Raw genomic sequence first — 17746 nt, forward strand, 5'->3', positions numbered from 1 at the left:
AATCAGGACTAAAGCACTGACTTCACACACCTAAACTATGACTAACTGCATTATTACAAGGTAAAAGTTAATTCTGTGCCTCAGCATCTACATAATGTCTCCATGAAGGGATGCTCATCTTAGCAATGTTTCTCCTGATGCTATCAGGTCAGATCCATTACCTCTGACTCAGAAGCATTAGAACTAAAATCAAAATGGACAGATTTCAGCATCAGAGATGGACTAGATTCCATAAAAGACTTTTTTTGAAATCCATAGTGTGTTTTCTCATTGCTTTATACTAACAGAAAGAATGCTGGATGTAATTTTTTTTATTTTTTTTTTTTATAAAAAAGGAAGCAGATTTATCAGAGTTTTCAAGATTTCTTAGAGTTTGCTTTAACTCTTAATTTGGAAGAGTTAAAGTAAAATAAACTATTTTCTGTTTTGCTGATCTTGCATGTTAAATATCGGATGCTCAATTGTTTTCAACTTAATATTGCAATTTTTTACTACACAAAGTGAATATGAAATGCACCCACCGGAAATAGTAACCCATGATTACAAAAAGTGCAATACACTAGAGAGATGGAATAAAAAAAATTATACTTAAAGAGTTTCTCATATATGCATTAAAATTTTACCTCCAAAAATTATCCTAAGTTTCTAACTGTGCAAATGACCTCTAAGAATATATCTAACTCTATACATATTTTTGTTGCTCCTATACACTGATCTTTGGATGTAAGAGTACTCAGATTTTCATCTCTAATCAAAATCTGAGCACAAATGCACTACTTCAGATTCCCTAAGTAATGGTTACCAGAATGTCCTTTTTCATCCTTTTTAACAGTGCTGACTCATCAGAAGGTAAAGTCTCTTGCACATCATAAAGGCTGCAACAGCATTTTGGGGATGTCCTCTATGCCTTAGTGATCTCCTAGGGAAGAGGAGGGGGGAAGGTAGTGTACCTGCAATACCTAAGGCTCCCACCCAACCCGCTTAGTATGTGCAGGGGGGCAGAGGGGGATCTACACACATCTTTCCTTCACCTGGTGTATTTCCACTTCTATATGAAGCTTAGAATCATCAGGTGATAATTAATGGTGGTGCTGCATAAGTTGTACTAGTGGTGCTGCATAAGTTGTACTAGTATAGCAAAGACAAATTATGCATCTAAGGGGAAGTTTAAACAACATTTTCTGTGTGTAAAAAAGAATGTATGTAGCTGACCAGGATAATTCTGGTGGAAATATGAAAGGCTAGAAGCACTGTTTCTTTTACCTTCAAATTATTTTTTCTGACTTATTCAGTAAGGAATATGTTTCAGTGCATGCATTAGGGATGCTGGGTTCTGTCATGTGCCATGAATCCTGCCACTCCCGTCATCACCCTGCAGCTCAACCCTGTAGTCTTATACTGAATTATTATAGTGTTGTTTCTAGCAGAAATACTAAAAATGAAAAAAAAATATGTAATCCATACATCTCATGTAAATTAACACAGTTGATTGAACATCACTATTCCTGTCTCACGGAAAATTCCAAAGCCCTGAAAATATTGTGTTGCTTTTTCAATGCACAAAAGGAAGTCTAAGTTGCACAAAAGGAAGTCTAAGTTGCAAAAAGGATGAAAAAGTCTTTGCCATTTCTGGGGGTGGGGGAAGATGTTTAGTGAAGTTTTTGAAAATTAGAATCCAAACCTGCAACTTCAGTTGCTGTCAACATTAGAAAGCTGATGGTGGCTGACAGAATAGAAAGGACACAAGATTATTCCACACAAGCCTGCTAGAATTACATTAAAACAGCATTGAAACAGATATGTTTCTGTAAAACACTATTTCAAGAAAGCAGTATTTTTTCAACTAGAAATATTTTGGCTTAATGGAAAATTCTTAACCAATAGTAATAACACAGTATCTACACTATAATTAGCTGACTAATCAAAATAAATTTAATGAGAAGTGGTTTGGGAGAGAACTTTATATAGCACTAAATTCTATTTACTGACAAGTTTTGACTTGTCTGGGTTGTAGGCCTGTTTGTTGAAACACTGTTTTCAGACAAGTGAGTCTTCAGGATACATTCAGCTTTTTTTTAACTAAAATTATATCTTATCAAACTTATTTTGGAGATAAAGTCTCATTCTGAGCAGCTATCTGACATGCTCACTTAAGATACAGGACAATACTCTTGTACTGACACAAGCAGATCTTTCTTAAGACAAATGGAATAATGTTTAATTGAATTGCACTTAAGTCATCACAAACCCTGAGGTTTTAATTCAAGATCAAATTTTTATCTAGTTTTTATAAATCTCAACCATTTCATTCTATTGTTTTTCCATGAATATTTTTATGAATAATAAAAGAATCACTTGAGAAGAGACATTGAATAAACCCAGTTTTTGGTTTCAGTTATGGTTTTCAACTCATAAATTGAACTTTTTAAAGTAAAACGAGGCAAAGGAGGAGCAGAAGACTTATTCTAAATGGTCATTAAATATGGTTACAACAAATATCTTTTTTTCTACAGACATAGAATTCATGGGACACCATTGCTGTTATATTGAGTGAGAGTAAAACAACCTAGTGGATGCAAAGCAAGCTGTTGGGGCAATGCCACAACAATATTAAAAATCTAGGCAGTGAATTATAACTAGAAGTCACAGTAATATGCACCTCTGCAATTTAAAGGACATGTGCTGATGCATTCAAAATACAGGATCAGCAAAGTAGCTGTAATCTGTAGAACTCTCTTTTCAGTATTCACATGTTGCTCCTAGATTTGCAAAGAGTTTGCCTTGGGAAACAATAGTTTTAAGTGTTTAGACAGGCAAAAGTCTTATTTTAATTAATTCTGCTTTCAACCCAATGTTGCCTCATTGACACCAGTTGAATTACTATTCATATGGTGGTGAAAGACATCAGCTAGTTCCTGCACAAATTCAACCAGTTAGAGGACTCACTCATTAATCACAAAAATAAATGTAATTATTCAGCTTTGGCATGCTTTTATAGAAAGACATCTGGTTTATAAAAGATAATATCCTGAAATTATTTTACTTGGTCATTTTGCATTATTCCGGTAACTTTTCTTTGTTATTCAGTGAATATACAAATTATCCATTAAAGTGAGATAGCAATGTAAGTTCAGACTACTATAAATTTGTGATTTATGATTTACAGTTCCCATTTTCAAAGATATTCTATTCTTTTTAGACAGTATTATCTGTCTTAAAAAAAAAGTGTTAATTGAATTTTAGGAAGCTCTGACTACCTTTAATTAAAAACTAAAATTGCCAAAAATTTAACCTATTCAGTATGTCTTTGGAATAGTAAGAGATTTGTCTTTATTTATTTGTCAGAGAATATTTGAAACATTCTCTTCTCCTTGTATTATAGTTTGAGTCAGTTTTTTTCCCCAAAATACAGGTTGAATAAATTAAGAAGTGGCAAGAAATTAAGACCTGACTTTAGAACATTTATAAAAATAAAGTACAAAACAGGTACAAAAGATTATTAAGGATGTAGTTGCTTCTTGGAAAACAATGAACAAATATTCAGATAAGAGTCATAATTCGTAAAATATCTTAAGAAAATTGAAATGCTGTATGGACAAAACTGGCAACAATAAACTTGTCTTAAATAAGAAAACAAATTAGAAGGACAACCTGTAATTTATTGAATCCATATCTTAATTTAGCTAGAAAGCCATGCCCATAGGATCATGAAGAATGCTGACAAATTAGTTTTCTTCCTTTACCCTAAGAGGTTATTTTTTTAACAAGAGGGTGTTAGTAAAGTGTTGTGCTTTATGTACTGAGTCACAAACAAAAACAAGTGTATGTAAATTTAGCCTTATCTGGAATATAAAGCCCTCTGACCTGTAGAATGATGATCAGGTCACAGTGACTTAATCGGAAGATCTAAACCCCCATTATTCTCTATCTTTCTGTTAAGGAAAGATGAAAGACTCCACAGTAATCCAAAACATTTTTAAGCTATAGTCTATAAAGTAAATAAGGTATAAACATTGTACCATTTCACTTCCATGACAAACGTGACTGAGGAATTCTCAACTGTATTGATAAAAGGAAAAAATTATGACATCATAAATAATCAGGAACATCATGAAAAAATACTTGCAACCATTGTCTAACTTGCAAAAAGCACAAAGAAAAAACCAATGTTACTGTAGTCACTGAAACAGAAAAACACTAACTTTTCCAAATATGAAAGAAAGGACATTTTTAATAGTTGCATTGAGATGCAATCCTATATATTCTTCATGTAACTTTAATTTTTAACTATTAAAATAATTAAGAATGGATAACTAGTGATCTTAAAATGGAAATTGTTTGTTGCACATAAAAACTTACTGTGGCTGAAAATGTGTTCTGATGTAACACTACTTTTCTTTGCAGCATTGTATTGAAAAATTAATATGTCCATTCAAATTTATTTGAAATAAGAGGATAAAAGGGCAACTAGAAATATCTAAACCCAAGAAAATCAGTAGAAAATCTAATAATGTAAAATATTTAAAACTTTCCTGAGGATTATTATCAGAAAAGACCTCTTTAAAATCTTGGTGATGCAAAGCTTCTGGTCCTGTTGAACCCTAATGGTAAACTTTGAGTTAGATGTTCTGTGCTTCTCTCTGATATGATAATTATCATTATCTAAAACATTGTAGGGTAGAAAAGGCTGAATTTTCATTGCACTAGGAACGGACAACTTCACGACCCACAGGAAATAAAAGAAATTTCATTTTTAATTAGCGAGAAACACTTTGTCCATTTTAACAGAAATTATAGGAAATTTGGAATCACAGCCTTTTTTGAGACATTGTAAACTTAATTCTTTCTTCATATACTCTCTTTAGGTTTAGTACATGTTACCCTCTTCCACTACTCTTTCACCATTGGAAACTCACTTTTTATTTTTCTTCTTATTTTTTTGGTCCCTCAGAATTAAATTAATTTATTCACCAATAAATCTCAAGTAGATTTTTTTTTGTGTGTTGGAATAGAAAGGTGTTGGAAGGAAATTATCTCCTTGCATTGACCTTGAACTGTAGAACTCTGACAGAGCTCTTAGCTTTCCAGAATGGCCCTGGCTTTTCATGAAACAATATTGCTGATGAATAGCCTCCAGTAAGAGAAGTGTACTTGTCTTCTGTGAAGGATTTTAATTTCCAGTAGAGTGAAGAGATTGCTTTAAAATTTTATTGCCTATTGGCTGGCTGCAGTTTTTCCTTTCCTTATGAGTGTGTAATTAATTTCCTTGAGCTTCTCTCCAAAGCTTTTTAATGTAAAGTGTATTTAAAACGTTCAAACATCAGCTGGACAGAATGGACCACAAACATAAGATCCAATTGCTCCAGGGGTTTAGCCACACTTGCTGTCTGAGAGAATAAGCTAAGTAGTGAAATGAAAGAGCAACTGGACCATCATAACGTATGCAAAGCATCATTTAACAGCTCTCTAGCACGCATTTTAAGATGAAATACAAAACTTCTATCTCTGAATGGCTACAATGGGTTGTGTTTGAGATAGAAGAAATAATATATGATCAGATGAGAAAAATCAAAGCCAAATAAGGCAAGTATGTTAATATACTTGTTAATATAAAGACACATATGTTTACTTTCAAGGTAAAATACATAGGTAGTTTAATGATGGAAGGAAGAAAATGAACATACAATCAGATTCAAAGATAGTTTGTATCAGTTATATTCAAAAGTTAATGAGACTCTGGAGGCTACTTCCAGAATAACTGGGATAAATTAGGCAAATGCTCTAAGTTGGACTTAGAAACCTCCCTCTAGGAAGTTTCCAGTGGAAGGTATTAGGACACCATACTCTGTCATCCACCTGGGAAGTCAGCAAATGGTGTAACACTTCTTTAACATAAATTCATAGGTTAGGGTTGGACAGAACCTTAAGATCATCTAGTTCCAACTCCCTGCCATGGGCAGGGGTGCCTCATACTAGACCATGTCACGCAAGACTCTGTCCAATCTGGCCTTGAACACTGCCAAGGATGGAGCATTTACCACTTCTTGGGACAACCTGTTCCATTGCCTCACCATCCTCACAGTAAAGAATTTCTTCCTTATATCTAACTTGAACTTCCGCTGTTTAAGTTTAAACCCCTTAGCCCCTGTCCTGTAGCTACAGTCCTTGATGAAGAGTCTATACACACTGAAGCTATTTTTAAGAATCCACCTTGAAGCTAAAAATTTGAAAGACAGGAAAAATCACTGAGTAACAATACTTTCTGTAGCACACAAATGATATAAAAGTCTCAAAGGCAGTACAATTGATGTTAACTTTGAAAACTAACTTTTGAAAATAAAGCTTTGGTAAAAACGTACAGAAGTTTGGGGCAAATAGAGAAGAGAGAGCTTATGAGAAGGAATATGGTGACTCTTCAAAAAAACATGGGAAAGCAACCTGATTTTTGTAGCTTTGAATGTTTTAAAGAATGAAACATTTGTAGAGGTTGTGAAATGTAAAATTCCTTTTGAAGAGTTTTTCTCAATCATTTTCTTTTGGAGGAAGGGAAGAGAGTGAGGTTTTCTCACACAAACATGTCTATTTTAAATAGACATTTTAGGAGCAGAGATTCATGATCCATGATTTTTCTTGCTAGCTAAATTGCCAGCTGCTACGTGAGATCTCCTATCTAAATTCTGTAGATGTTGGTGCTCTGGCTGCATAGCTATGCTAAATATATTTTTTCAGAGCTCTATGGTAGTAATTATTTTAAATACATAAAAGAATCAGCAATAATGCAAACATATCCTCATCTGAGGAGTTAGAAGTGAGTCCTATCACCTGTAATTGCAGTCATACATGTCACAGCATCATAATTACTTCCATCTTGAAACACATGGGGACTTTATATCTCTACTCATAGTGCTAAACTATTCCTGAACTGAAGTGCCTCACTAGTTGAAAGGCTTTTAATTCATGATCTAGATTTATCCCTGGCCTCTTCATATCCATTTGCTTTCATGACAGTGTTATCTTTTGACTTGAAAGTGTCTCCTCTTTGTAGGGGCATATCATTCATGGAACATTAGTTCATTTTTTCCTAATAGTGGTCAATCTCTGATATTTTAAGATGTCTGCAGTTTATGGGAATCTCAAGTGCAGTTTTCATTCTTAATTCCATAATGTGCAAGGAAGTGATGCTCATGCAACTGTTTGGTAAGACAAATATTCAGCTATGAAAGAAATTGAGCAAAATGGGCCAACAATACCACATGTGAACTGCAATTCAGATTACACATTACAGTACAGGCAACTACAAACCTAGAACCCAGTCCCAGTACAGAAGGCCCCTAAGAAGACACCATTTTCCACTTTGAACTATGCCCATTTTATCCATTCCTTAAGATTTTCAACTCCAGAAAGTGTCTTTTGTCAATCTGATTATTTCTGCGTGATATCTGTAATGTCCACTCTGATTTAGTCTGCTTTTATATAACATATTATAAGTCATTTCACCAAGCTAGTATACATGAAACACAATACCTTATATTTTGCTGAACTGTTTCCTCCAGAAAGCTGTAGTGTCTTGGCCAGTACAATTTGATCTTCTGTTAAGTTACTTTAACTATTAAATTGCTCACCTAAATTTCCATTTGAATTTGTTTGTCTCTCATTGATTTTTCTCCTGCCTTTCTTCTTCAGATCAATGTCCAGCATTTTCTTCCCTTTTGAGGTATTTACACTTCAATGATATTTTTCAATCTTCTTTTTGATAAACTAAACAGGTTGATCTATTGAAGTTTCTTACTTTAAGATTTCCCTAACTTTCAGTGCTTTAGTAGCTTTGTTCAGTACCTTTATAAATGTCTTAATGCTTGGACAAGGAATTTGATGCAATGTGCAAGAACTGGTCTCATCAATATCATATAAAATAGTAAGTGAACATTATGCTTCTACTGTCAATATTCCCACACTATTGGATAACACAGTAGTGCAGTGAGAACTTTACCACAATAGTGCTGAGTTGCTCAACATGAATTATGAACCCTTCCTCAGACGTTTTCTCCAACTCTGCCCATACTCCCAATTAATCTCTTAGCATCCTTCCTTTGTCTCTTTAAACTATTCTACTTAAATGGACAGAACTTAGGAAATGGGTTATTTTATTGCCCTCATCAATATTTATAACTGTTTATTTATTTTCAACTCTTAGTTTTAAACCATTGATGGTTTTGTTTTTGCTTTTGAGATGGTAGATGGCAGTACTGAACACCAATCTTACTATGACTCCCTACAATAGCTTTTTGTCTAGAATTTAGGATATGGGTGCTGTTCTAGAGAAGCTGCATCTTGGCTGTGGTGGGCTGCTTCTTGTTCAATAATTTTTTTATCCCAATATAAATGTCTTCAGCTTGACCTAACAGTTTCTGACTCAAATATGGCTTTTGGTTGGTCATGCACTGTGGCAGATGTGTTTTTCTTTCTCAGTCCATGAAATTTTAATGACAGTCTTCAAGGTATGGCATAAAACTAAGCTCTCCTCAGATTTTAAATGAGCATTTATTGAACAGAATAGACCAAAGACAAGAGTAATTATAGACCAGGTGATTCCAATTCCAATTTAGAAATTTATGAACAATCTATAAGTATGCAAATCAACTCACACATAGAATAGTATAAACACTAGATAAAAAATTAAGCAGAAGGATTTCAGTTCTCTGATTTCAGTTGATATTATAATTTAGAAACTGAACTGAGTTTTAATTAAAATATGAGTTAACCACAACATTCTAGAGGTTTCTATGTTCATATTCTGCGCATATCCAAGTTTGTAATACAATATGTAATTTAAGATATTAAATCCAAAGTTCACATTTGAAGACAGATTTTTTTTTTTAGCAGACCTTCTAAATGGAATTTGCTGTAAAACTGTAACTTTTCATGTCCTGAGTAACACAGTGTTTGGAGGAAAAATATTACATTTTTAGTCTGCACTTAACATTGCATCTGCATACACACATACCTGTATGAAATTTTCCCATTTTGGAACTCTCATCTACTGTTAACAAGCAAAGTCCAGCATAGGTTTTTTATGTGTTAGAAAACTCCTAAGGATTTTAGGGTTTTCCCTAGGCTTACTTCTAAACAAAAGCATTTTTAAGCACTTCTAAAAAAGTGAATTGGCAATAGTAAGGGACAACCAAGCAGGTAAGAAGTCAGAAGAAATGGGAAAAGCTCTTTATCTTTTTTGAGACTGTAAAAGCCATGAATGGTGTTATTTGCATTGTGTATCACAATGTTACTCAGAAACTTACATGTGTATATATATATATATATATATATATTTGCTGACTGTATTGTTTTTTCAATGCATTGGCCAGCACTCAAGTAAGGGTTCCACAATAATAGAGGCTTTTTCATTGGGTCCACATGGTTGATTGCAGTGTCAATACTCTTCTCACTTAGCATGTGCGGAGCACACTTTAGAATGTCAGTGAGAGTTCTGTATGCGTATGGAGATGAGGTTATATGAGATGACATTTGCCGTGTGGCCCTGAGATGAAAATTTTGCCCTGAAATAATTCCTTCAGTAAATTGTTGGGTTTATTTCCACTGCAGCAGGTACTGTTTTTTTCAAAGAAAAATAACCTCTAAGACACAGATAAAGAATACCATTTGCCAAGAGACTATTTAATATGTAGTGTTACGTTTAAATATCAATATAAAACATCAGCTGAACAAAGAATTGGTGTAGTAATACTATTCCATGAAAGACAAAGAATAAACAAGATTGGAAAAGACCTTTAAAATCATCAGGTCCAACCTTTACCCTGGGACTGCCAAGGCCACCAATAAACCATGTCACTAATGGCCTCATCTACATATGTTTTGAACACCTCCAGGGATGGTAATTCCACTATGTCCTTACTATTTTCCTTCTCATCTGGACTTCTGTTACACCACACCCAGTTAAAAAAGATTCATCATAGCACAGACTCCAAATTATGATATTCCACATGCACAGCTTTTGTGTAGGTGACAGTTTAACTATGTGATGATGAAATTACTACTGTTGACTGAAAGTCTTGTTAATCTACAAAATCCTGAAGAAGAGGTGACAGCAACCTATAACTAAGCAGCTTAACAAAACAAAATTTACATATAAAATGACAGATAAGAAAAGCATTTATTTGCTACTGCTATATTTGAAGCATAAACTAACTGGAAAGGCAATCTTAGCTTTCCTATTTTCTTGTTCATACATGAATTACTGACTACGTAAAATTAAAGTATACATAACAAAATCTCTAACAAAATTCCATTTGTTTGTTTGCTTTTCCTTGCTGTTAGCTTGGTAGCCACAAAGGAAACAGACAGTGCAAGATCACGCAGCATGCCAATGTCGCCATCTGATTTCCTGGACAAGCTAATGGGAAGGATGTCAGGCTATGATGCAAGAATCAGACCAAATTTCAAAGGTAATTTCAAACGTAAACTTTAAATTTTTCAGTATTTCAATATTTCTTCTCACACAACTGCAGATCCTAGAATAAATATGAAAACTAAGAAGTACACTCACTGAAAACAAAAAAAAAATATATGCCTTCTTTTGCCTTTCTTTGTTATGACAGTTCATTTCAGCAGTAATATTCTCTATTCCTGTCACTTTTACAGCTTTCCAAATACAGACCTTTTTGGAAATTTAGCCTATCACTAGGTTTCGATTGTCTAATACAATTATTGTTTTCTTTTGGGGGTTTAGTGGTTTTTGTTTGGGTTTTTTTTTTTTTTTGTTTGTTTGGTTTGGTTAGTTTTTGTTTTTGTTTTGGGGGTTTTTTTGTTTGTTTGTTTTTGGGTTTTGTTTTTTTTTTGTGGTGGTAGTGGGTGTTTTTTTCCTAACTTTTTTCCACAATTTTTTGACATCTCCAACTTCCAGAAATGTAAGTGGTTATGACTCTATTTGCTAGTGTTGTCAGAATTTGCCCAGATTGATTCATAAAGACCAAGCTGTTTGCCAAAGTACTTCCTTACACTAAGCTATAAACAGTTGATGCTGTGCATATAAAGTTATTAACCAGAATTTAGTGCAGCTGGAAATGTTTTGCTTTTAATAAGTTAGTGGTGCTGATATTTCTCGAAAAATTATAAATGTGCACTGGAAATTCAAGCACATCAGGAAAAGATTTACAACAGTGATCAATATCCCTAGAAACCACACAGAATAAGTCCCCTGGACTTTCCTTGCCAGAACTACTTTGAAGAATCTCCCGGTGCCTGGCTTTCTGGAGGGCTCAACAACATTAAACAATTTTTTTAAAGTAATGTAAACCACTCTATTTCATTTTTTTTTTCTATGAATGGTAGCTCTTACATTATTTTTGCTCCTTATTAAATTTATCTTGACTTGTTACCACAGTGTATTCTTTAGCATGCAAACTGCAGGTCCAACCTAAGGTAAAGTTTTGCTGGGCAGAAGACCTCAGGCAAAGTCTAAATCCTGCAGTTTTTCTTCTTTCTTGTTTGTGTTTCCTGCAAACAGGTGTTTAAAAATGAGTTTACAGCTTAGCAGTTGATTTAGAAATTGGATTTTGGAGATTGCCGTGGACATCATGCAATCACAATGTTCTGATGGAGCTACAGTGAAGAATAGGCAGATGATATAGAGATTAGCAAATTCAATACAGTACTTCTTGAAAGTATAATTCAAAAAACTTAGAGCCTTGTTTTGTAACAATTGAAATTTAAAGAGACAAAACCTAATTTGACATTGTTCTTTTTCAAAAAAGTGCACATTCTAAATCTTCTAGACAGCACTTTGAACAAATCTGCCCAGAATGATTCAGACCTATCACTAAGAATAAGTATCTCCTTCAGTGACTTTGCCACTTTCTGGTGGCAAGTGCTGGGTTTAATGCTTTTTTGAGTTTGTAATGTGGCAACAGTTTTGAAGGAACAGAATGAGTACTGATAAGAGAACCCAGTCAATCATTTTAAATAATTTATTCTTCCAGTAAATTTCCTACTTAGACAAGATCTTTAACTACCGATTTTAGTCATAGTTAATTATGGTCAATAACATGTAATTATATATTTTGTCTGAGTGCTCTGCTTTTGGATAAGGAATTCTGCATATCTGTTCTTGTTCAACAGAAATAATAGAGAAGACTGTTGGTATTTATTTAGCTATGAAATAAAACCAGAAAGTTAAGAGACTTTGCAAAATCTTTGTTTTAGCTGCAATTTACTTTACCCAGTAGATCAGACATGTATAAAGATGCTTCTCTTCTTACTCAGCTCTTCCACATCCCAGATTTGGTCTTTCTTACAAATATGAGAAATACTTTATCACCTGTCAAATTTGGACACAATTATGTAGTCCATGTGTAAAAATTATCATGGCCTCAAGATGCTCAGAAATAAACTGATACAGTAGAGGTGGTATAATTTTAAATCTATATAGACCAGATCGCAACACTGATAACAACCTATTAGTGTGGAAATTTGGGGATTTACATAGCAAAGTGTAAAGTGTTCTTTTCCTTTGTATTGCCAAAAAGTACTCAGCTAATCATTAGTTTAGGAACTTCTTACACCAAGATTTAATTAAAAAAAAATTAGATAAATATGTTCATCTCATCACTTCTAGAGGCAGTTTTGGCCTTTCAGTGCAGATCCATGGGGGAATGCATCAGTAATCACCTTGCACTGAAAAACAGCTATGTATTCCTAACATTAAATAACTTTAAAGTAAAAGGCACTGTCATTCACTTAAGACTAACATCCTTAAAGAGCCTTTGAAAAAAGATCAGGTTGAAAAGTGATGAAAACTTCAAATAAACTAGTTTAATTAATTTAATTATATACTACAATTAAAGTTAATACTTATTTAAACTTATTAGACTGCCTTTACCCACGTGCTCATCAGCTCTTTCAGAGAGTTTCAGTAGATCTGAGAGACATTATTTCAGCAAAAATAATATTAATCCACGTCTGTTAACCACAATAGTTGTCATAATTGCTACCAGTTTGGCTGGTACAGAGGTAAGGTTTACAGGGATAAAGCTCATTGCCAATGTCATCCACTATCATACCTGAAGTCTGATTAGATTTTTTAATTCAAGTAACACTTGCTGAACAAGGTATATGTTTCCCCTGATAACAAAACTGATGCAGGTTATAGCTGACTCACAGTGATTTATATTTCTACAACTTTACAAAGATTTTGTTATTGCCTGGCTTGATATCACTTCAGCCTGTCAGTTTTTCCTTATCACTTAGTCTGAAACATCTTCTACAGACCTCATTCAAATCTTCCATCAGAATAGCTACAGTATTTGACACAGCTAGCAACTGGAGACGAATGATGCGACAAAGACTTCATTTGGGTTTTCTCTTCTGACCTTCCTCACTTTCATGGACACTTTTAATCATCTTTTCATGAATTCACCTTCCAGATGTTGGCAGGATTCTATTTTTAACTCCTTGCAGATAGTTATCATTGTTAGCATTTGTGTGTCTAGTGAGTGTCAGCTCTATTTTTTTCCTCTTGTCTTTAATCTATGTTCCACATGCCTGAGTTCCTGTGTTCGAATATGATTTCCAGTTTTAACAGCTTCATTTGTGTTTCTTTTTAATATGTTTTGGGAAGTTCTCTTTTACTCTCAGCACAGTATCTTTAAATAATCTCTAAATCATTTGCCAGTTGCTTTTAGCTTCTCCTTTTGCATTCTTTTTAACTAGATGTTAACTATACTGTTGTAATGCTGCTTTTGAAATTAAGTATTGTAGTGATTTATGGCCTTTTCTTTATAAAAGCAACTGTGTTTGTTGATATAGCACATTTATACCTTAAAGCATAGTACTAATTTAAAAAAGATAGTATCATACCAAATTTGAAACGATGACATGAAAATGCTTGAAAAGAAAGCTGTGTTGAAAAGAAATAATCTAACATAGCCAAAAAGTACAATTTTCTCCCTGACAATTTTTACTTTCTCTTTGTTCATCTCCCCTGCTTTTTCTTTTTCCCTTGATCCTTTTCACGATTTGTCTGTGTTAAGCTTTTATTGAATTCCAAGAAATACTGGATATGCTCAAGAACAGTTCTAAATAATTAACTAGATATCAAAGTGAAGATAGTGTCAAAGTGTAGAGCGATACCTCCTTACTTGACAATTCTGCTCCATAGGATACAGTCTTGTGTATTACAGTGACTGAAGTACATGTAGTGATGTTTTTTTGAAATTGCTACACAGTATTTCAAAACAATTATTGCTGTGAAGAAAGAAGAATGTTTCAAATTTTGTCCTATTGGCAGAATTTTAATGGATGTTGTGGTTCTTCAAGTATTCAATATTAAGTTCATTGGTCACATTAGATTTTTTTAGCTGCAAACCACCAACAGTTGCAGGGCAGCTTTTTCTTCAATGACCCTAAAAAGAAATACCACGTAAGGGTTTGTAAGACCAATCCTCAGATTCCAGACACAGCTCTTTCATTATTAGTGATTGCTTAAAACTACAAAAAGAAACCGGGTTCTCCCATGCTGGACAGGATTATTGATATAGAAGAATGTTAAAGGGCAGAAGGGTAACTAAAAAACCTTGTGATGGAAAAATCTTGTTTCTGTTGCACAGAGATTGAAATTGATAAGATTTAATGGAAAAATTAACATGCTCTACCACCATGCCATTTTTACAGAAACTTTCAGAGAAATAATTTAAAACCTTTTCCATGAAGAGACAATTCATTGTTCAGTTATCATAATGACTGCACTGCCACTACTGATTCATCACACATGCAAGATAAGACAGAACAACAGTTGCCTGAAGACTCATGGTAACAGAAAATTTAGCTTAAGCAGATTATTAACCGTTTTGTGGATTGAGAGGAATGAGAATAGAATCTAAGTCTTTCTTTCTTATCCACATTTGTTCCTGTAAGCAGTAGAGATAAGAGCAGAAGCAATGTATTTCTCTTACCAGCGATGACAGATAACATTAAAGGTTGCAGCTGCCTTGATTGAAGGTTATTTTTATCCATAATTGTTGTGAGAAGCTTGCTGAAACACACATGAAAACCTGGTTTACTATATATTTCAAACAGGGTGTTGATTTTTTTCTTTTTTTGCACAGAAACATCTGTGCAAGTTAATAATCAGCTTTGTCTCTTTTTATTATTGCTAAAACTGGCCAGTCAAGTAGCCTACCTTTGAGAAAAATCACAAGGAAATGTATTAGGAACTATTCACTTTTTAAGTGTGCACTAAATGAGTTGTGCATGTAGCATTATTTCATCCTAATTAAATTTTTAAAAAATCATAATTTTTTATATTTTATAGTCACTCGGTAAGGTAAAGGAACTGGTGTTTTTTTTTCTTTTTCAGGACCTCCAGTTAATGTCACATGCAACATATTTATAAACAGCTTTGGATCCATTGCAGAGACAACCATGGTAAGATATCTTACCTTAAGCAGTGATTAAAGTTCAAGTTAAATGTACTCAATGAGCTCAAAAGCTGGCTAAGGCTTCTCTTCACCTGGAACAAAATGAAGAAGGAAATCCACTTCTAAGAACAGAAGTGAGAACATTTAATTTGGCAGCTGATTTTTTCAAACAGGAAAGTTATCATTATACTATCAAACACACAAGTAAAGCCAAGGGTTGGGTTTGTTTTTCATAACTTTTATTTGATAATTGTAACAAACTCACTATTTTCAATTAGATAGATATTAGTTTCTATAGTGTTCCACTTTTCTAACCTCAAAAATGTCAATTCATTAAGTTGCCTTGCTAATAATATTTTATAATTTCATTATATATAGTGTATATAGAACTGTATATTTTATTTTAAAAGTCTTTCATCAATAGAACAGTTGCACAGGCATAAAAGAATAACTGAAACAGTGATCTGGTATATTATGAATTCTATGAGTGTGGTAAATATAGTTTTTGTATGTACACTTATAATTTGTCTATTAAAGAAAGACAGAAGATAGAGTACAAGAAGATTGGAGATTTTAAGAAAATAAGGAGAGAGGTTCAAGTCTAAAGATAGTAAAACTAGATATTAAACTGTGAACTGACAAAGAAAACTTAGATAATATTATTTAACATGTAAAACGTACATGCTAATAACTTGGAGCACAGATTTACTCTTTAAAAATTGGTGAAAGAGGAGATATAGGCATTCTTTCCCCATACAAGTACATCACATATTTTGAAGAAAGGCAAATAAATACCTTGGAAAATAGTTACATAGTAATTTGGGGACAGAGAGTGTTAAAATATAGAGAGATGAAGGAAAAACTATGAGTTGGTAAGATCCAAATACAGCAAATACTCTGAAATCCCAATAATTTCAGGGGTCAGGATACATACTTGGGATGACAGAACAGAGTAAAAATAATTGGTATAGCCAAAAAAAGAGGGAAGGGAATAATCCCAAGCAAAAGCCATCCTTCTGAATTACCAGTAAGAGCAAGAAAAGACCTTTGACTTTTGTATGTACCAAGAACCTGCAGTTAGAAAATCAATAACACAAATTCATAAAGTCAAATATTTATGCAATCCATATTCAAAGTCATAATCACAGCTGCCTGACCTTTACCCACCTTGGAACATGGTGGTAGATGTTACTGAGAAATTATTTTTTCCAGGTAGAAAATTACTTTAATTTGTATTGGGGGGCCTTGCCAGATTGCAAATCCCAAACAGATTGACATGTCATCCAAGGAGATTTAGTCAGGTTTGACCAGAGGATTAAGCAATACTCACATGATTAGAATAGTGTTCCATATCTACTTTTCAATGGCTGAATGGGTGTATCTGGTACAAAGCAGGAGACAGACCACAGGGTCTTGTAAAATGCAAAAATCCAGCAATTAGATCACTATAAAAAGCATATTTAGAAAAGCAAAGTTGCTACCACTTTAAAAAATTGTCCTGAATTTGGGAAAAGAATATCTGAGTTCACATCTCAAGTGTGTTTTCTCTCTATGACCAGAGAATTAGAAACATTTAATTTCAGTGCAACTTAGTACAATACTTCTATTTTATAATGGTATTCAATTCTGTTCTGTGTTGCCTTGAAAGTACATTAAAACCCATGGTTTCTTTACATGTCAGCCCTTATGAAAAGTTCTTCCAGAATCTTTATCTCCTCATTCCAAGGGAGACTTAGCCTTTAGTCAAATATTTATGTACTGTGTTTACCTACACCCATCTGATCTTGTCCTAGAAAAGCTGAAGAAAAGTTCACACCTCCTATTAATTCTTACATATGTTTGCTTACATTGACTTTTTTTTTCTGCCCGTTTTTCTACAGCATTGCATTAAAACAGTTGAGATGATAGACTACAGCCTGACCTGTAAAAAATAGGTAGTATGTTACAGAAGGTAACAAACCTGATCAGAAACACAGGGTTTTTCATTCTGTCAATTATATGCATCCAAAAACTGAACAATTAAGTACAACCTTGACTTTAAGACAAGTGCTGCCTTTATGATGCTGCTATTCTGTTTATAATGTATTCACTGATACACAGTATGTTTTGTTTATGGTCAGCAGCTGTTGACCCCTCAGAAACTCAAATCTTCCTTTGCAGAAAAATAAATGCTTTTACGTAGATGGGACTTTCAGTCCTTTATTTTACTAGCTTTAACTTCTTCCCAACTGAACATCTGAAGATGAACATCTTCTGAAAAACATAAACATCTGTCTATCTTAAAATTACAAGCAAAACCATCTTTCATTATTTTGCAA

General features: G+C 33.6%; 1 protein-coding gene across 1 annotated transcript in view; it reads left to right on the forward strand.

Annotated features, from left to right (window-relative positions):
* Positions 1 to 10375: 10375 nt before the first annotated feature.
* The window catches only part of GLRA3 (glycine receptor alpha 3), a 63861-nt gene continuing 56490 nt past the window's right edge, over positions 10376 to 17746 (forward strand). Inside the window, exons 1-2 of the mRNA XM_005145528.2 lie at positions 10376 to 10460; positions 15368 to 15435. Of these exons, the coding sequence (XP_005145585.1) occupies positions 10376 to 10460; positions 15368 to 15435 (153 nt within the window). The remainder of the gene's footprint in view (positions 10461 to 15367; positions 15436 to 17746) is intronic.

This window comes from Melopsittacus undulatus, chromosome 7 (genome assembly GCF_012275295.1).
Source record: "Melopsittacus undulatus isolate bMelUnd1 chromosome 7, bMelUnd1.mat.Z, whole genome shotgun sequence".
Lineage (NCBI taxonomy): Eukaryota > Metazoa > Chordata > Aves > Psittaciformes > Psittaculidae > Melopsittacus > Melopsittacus undulatus.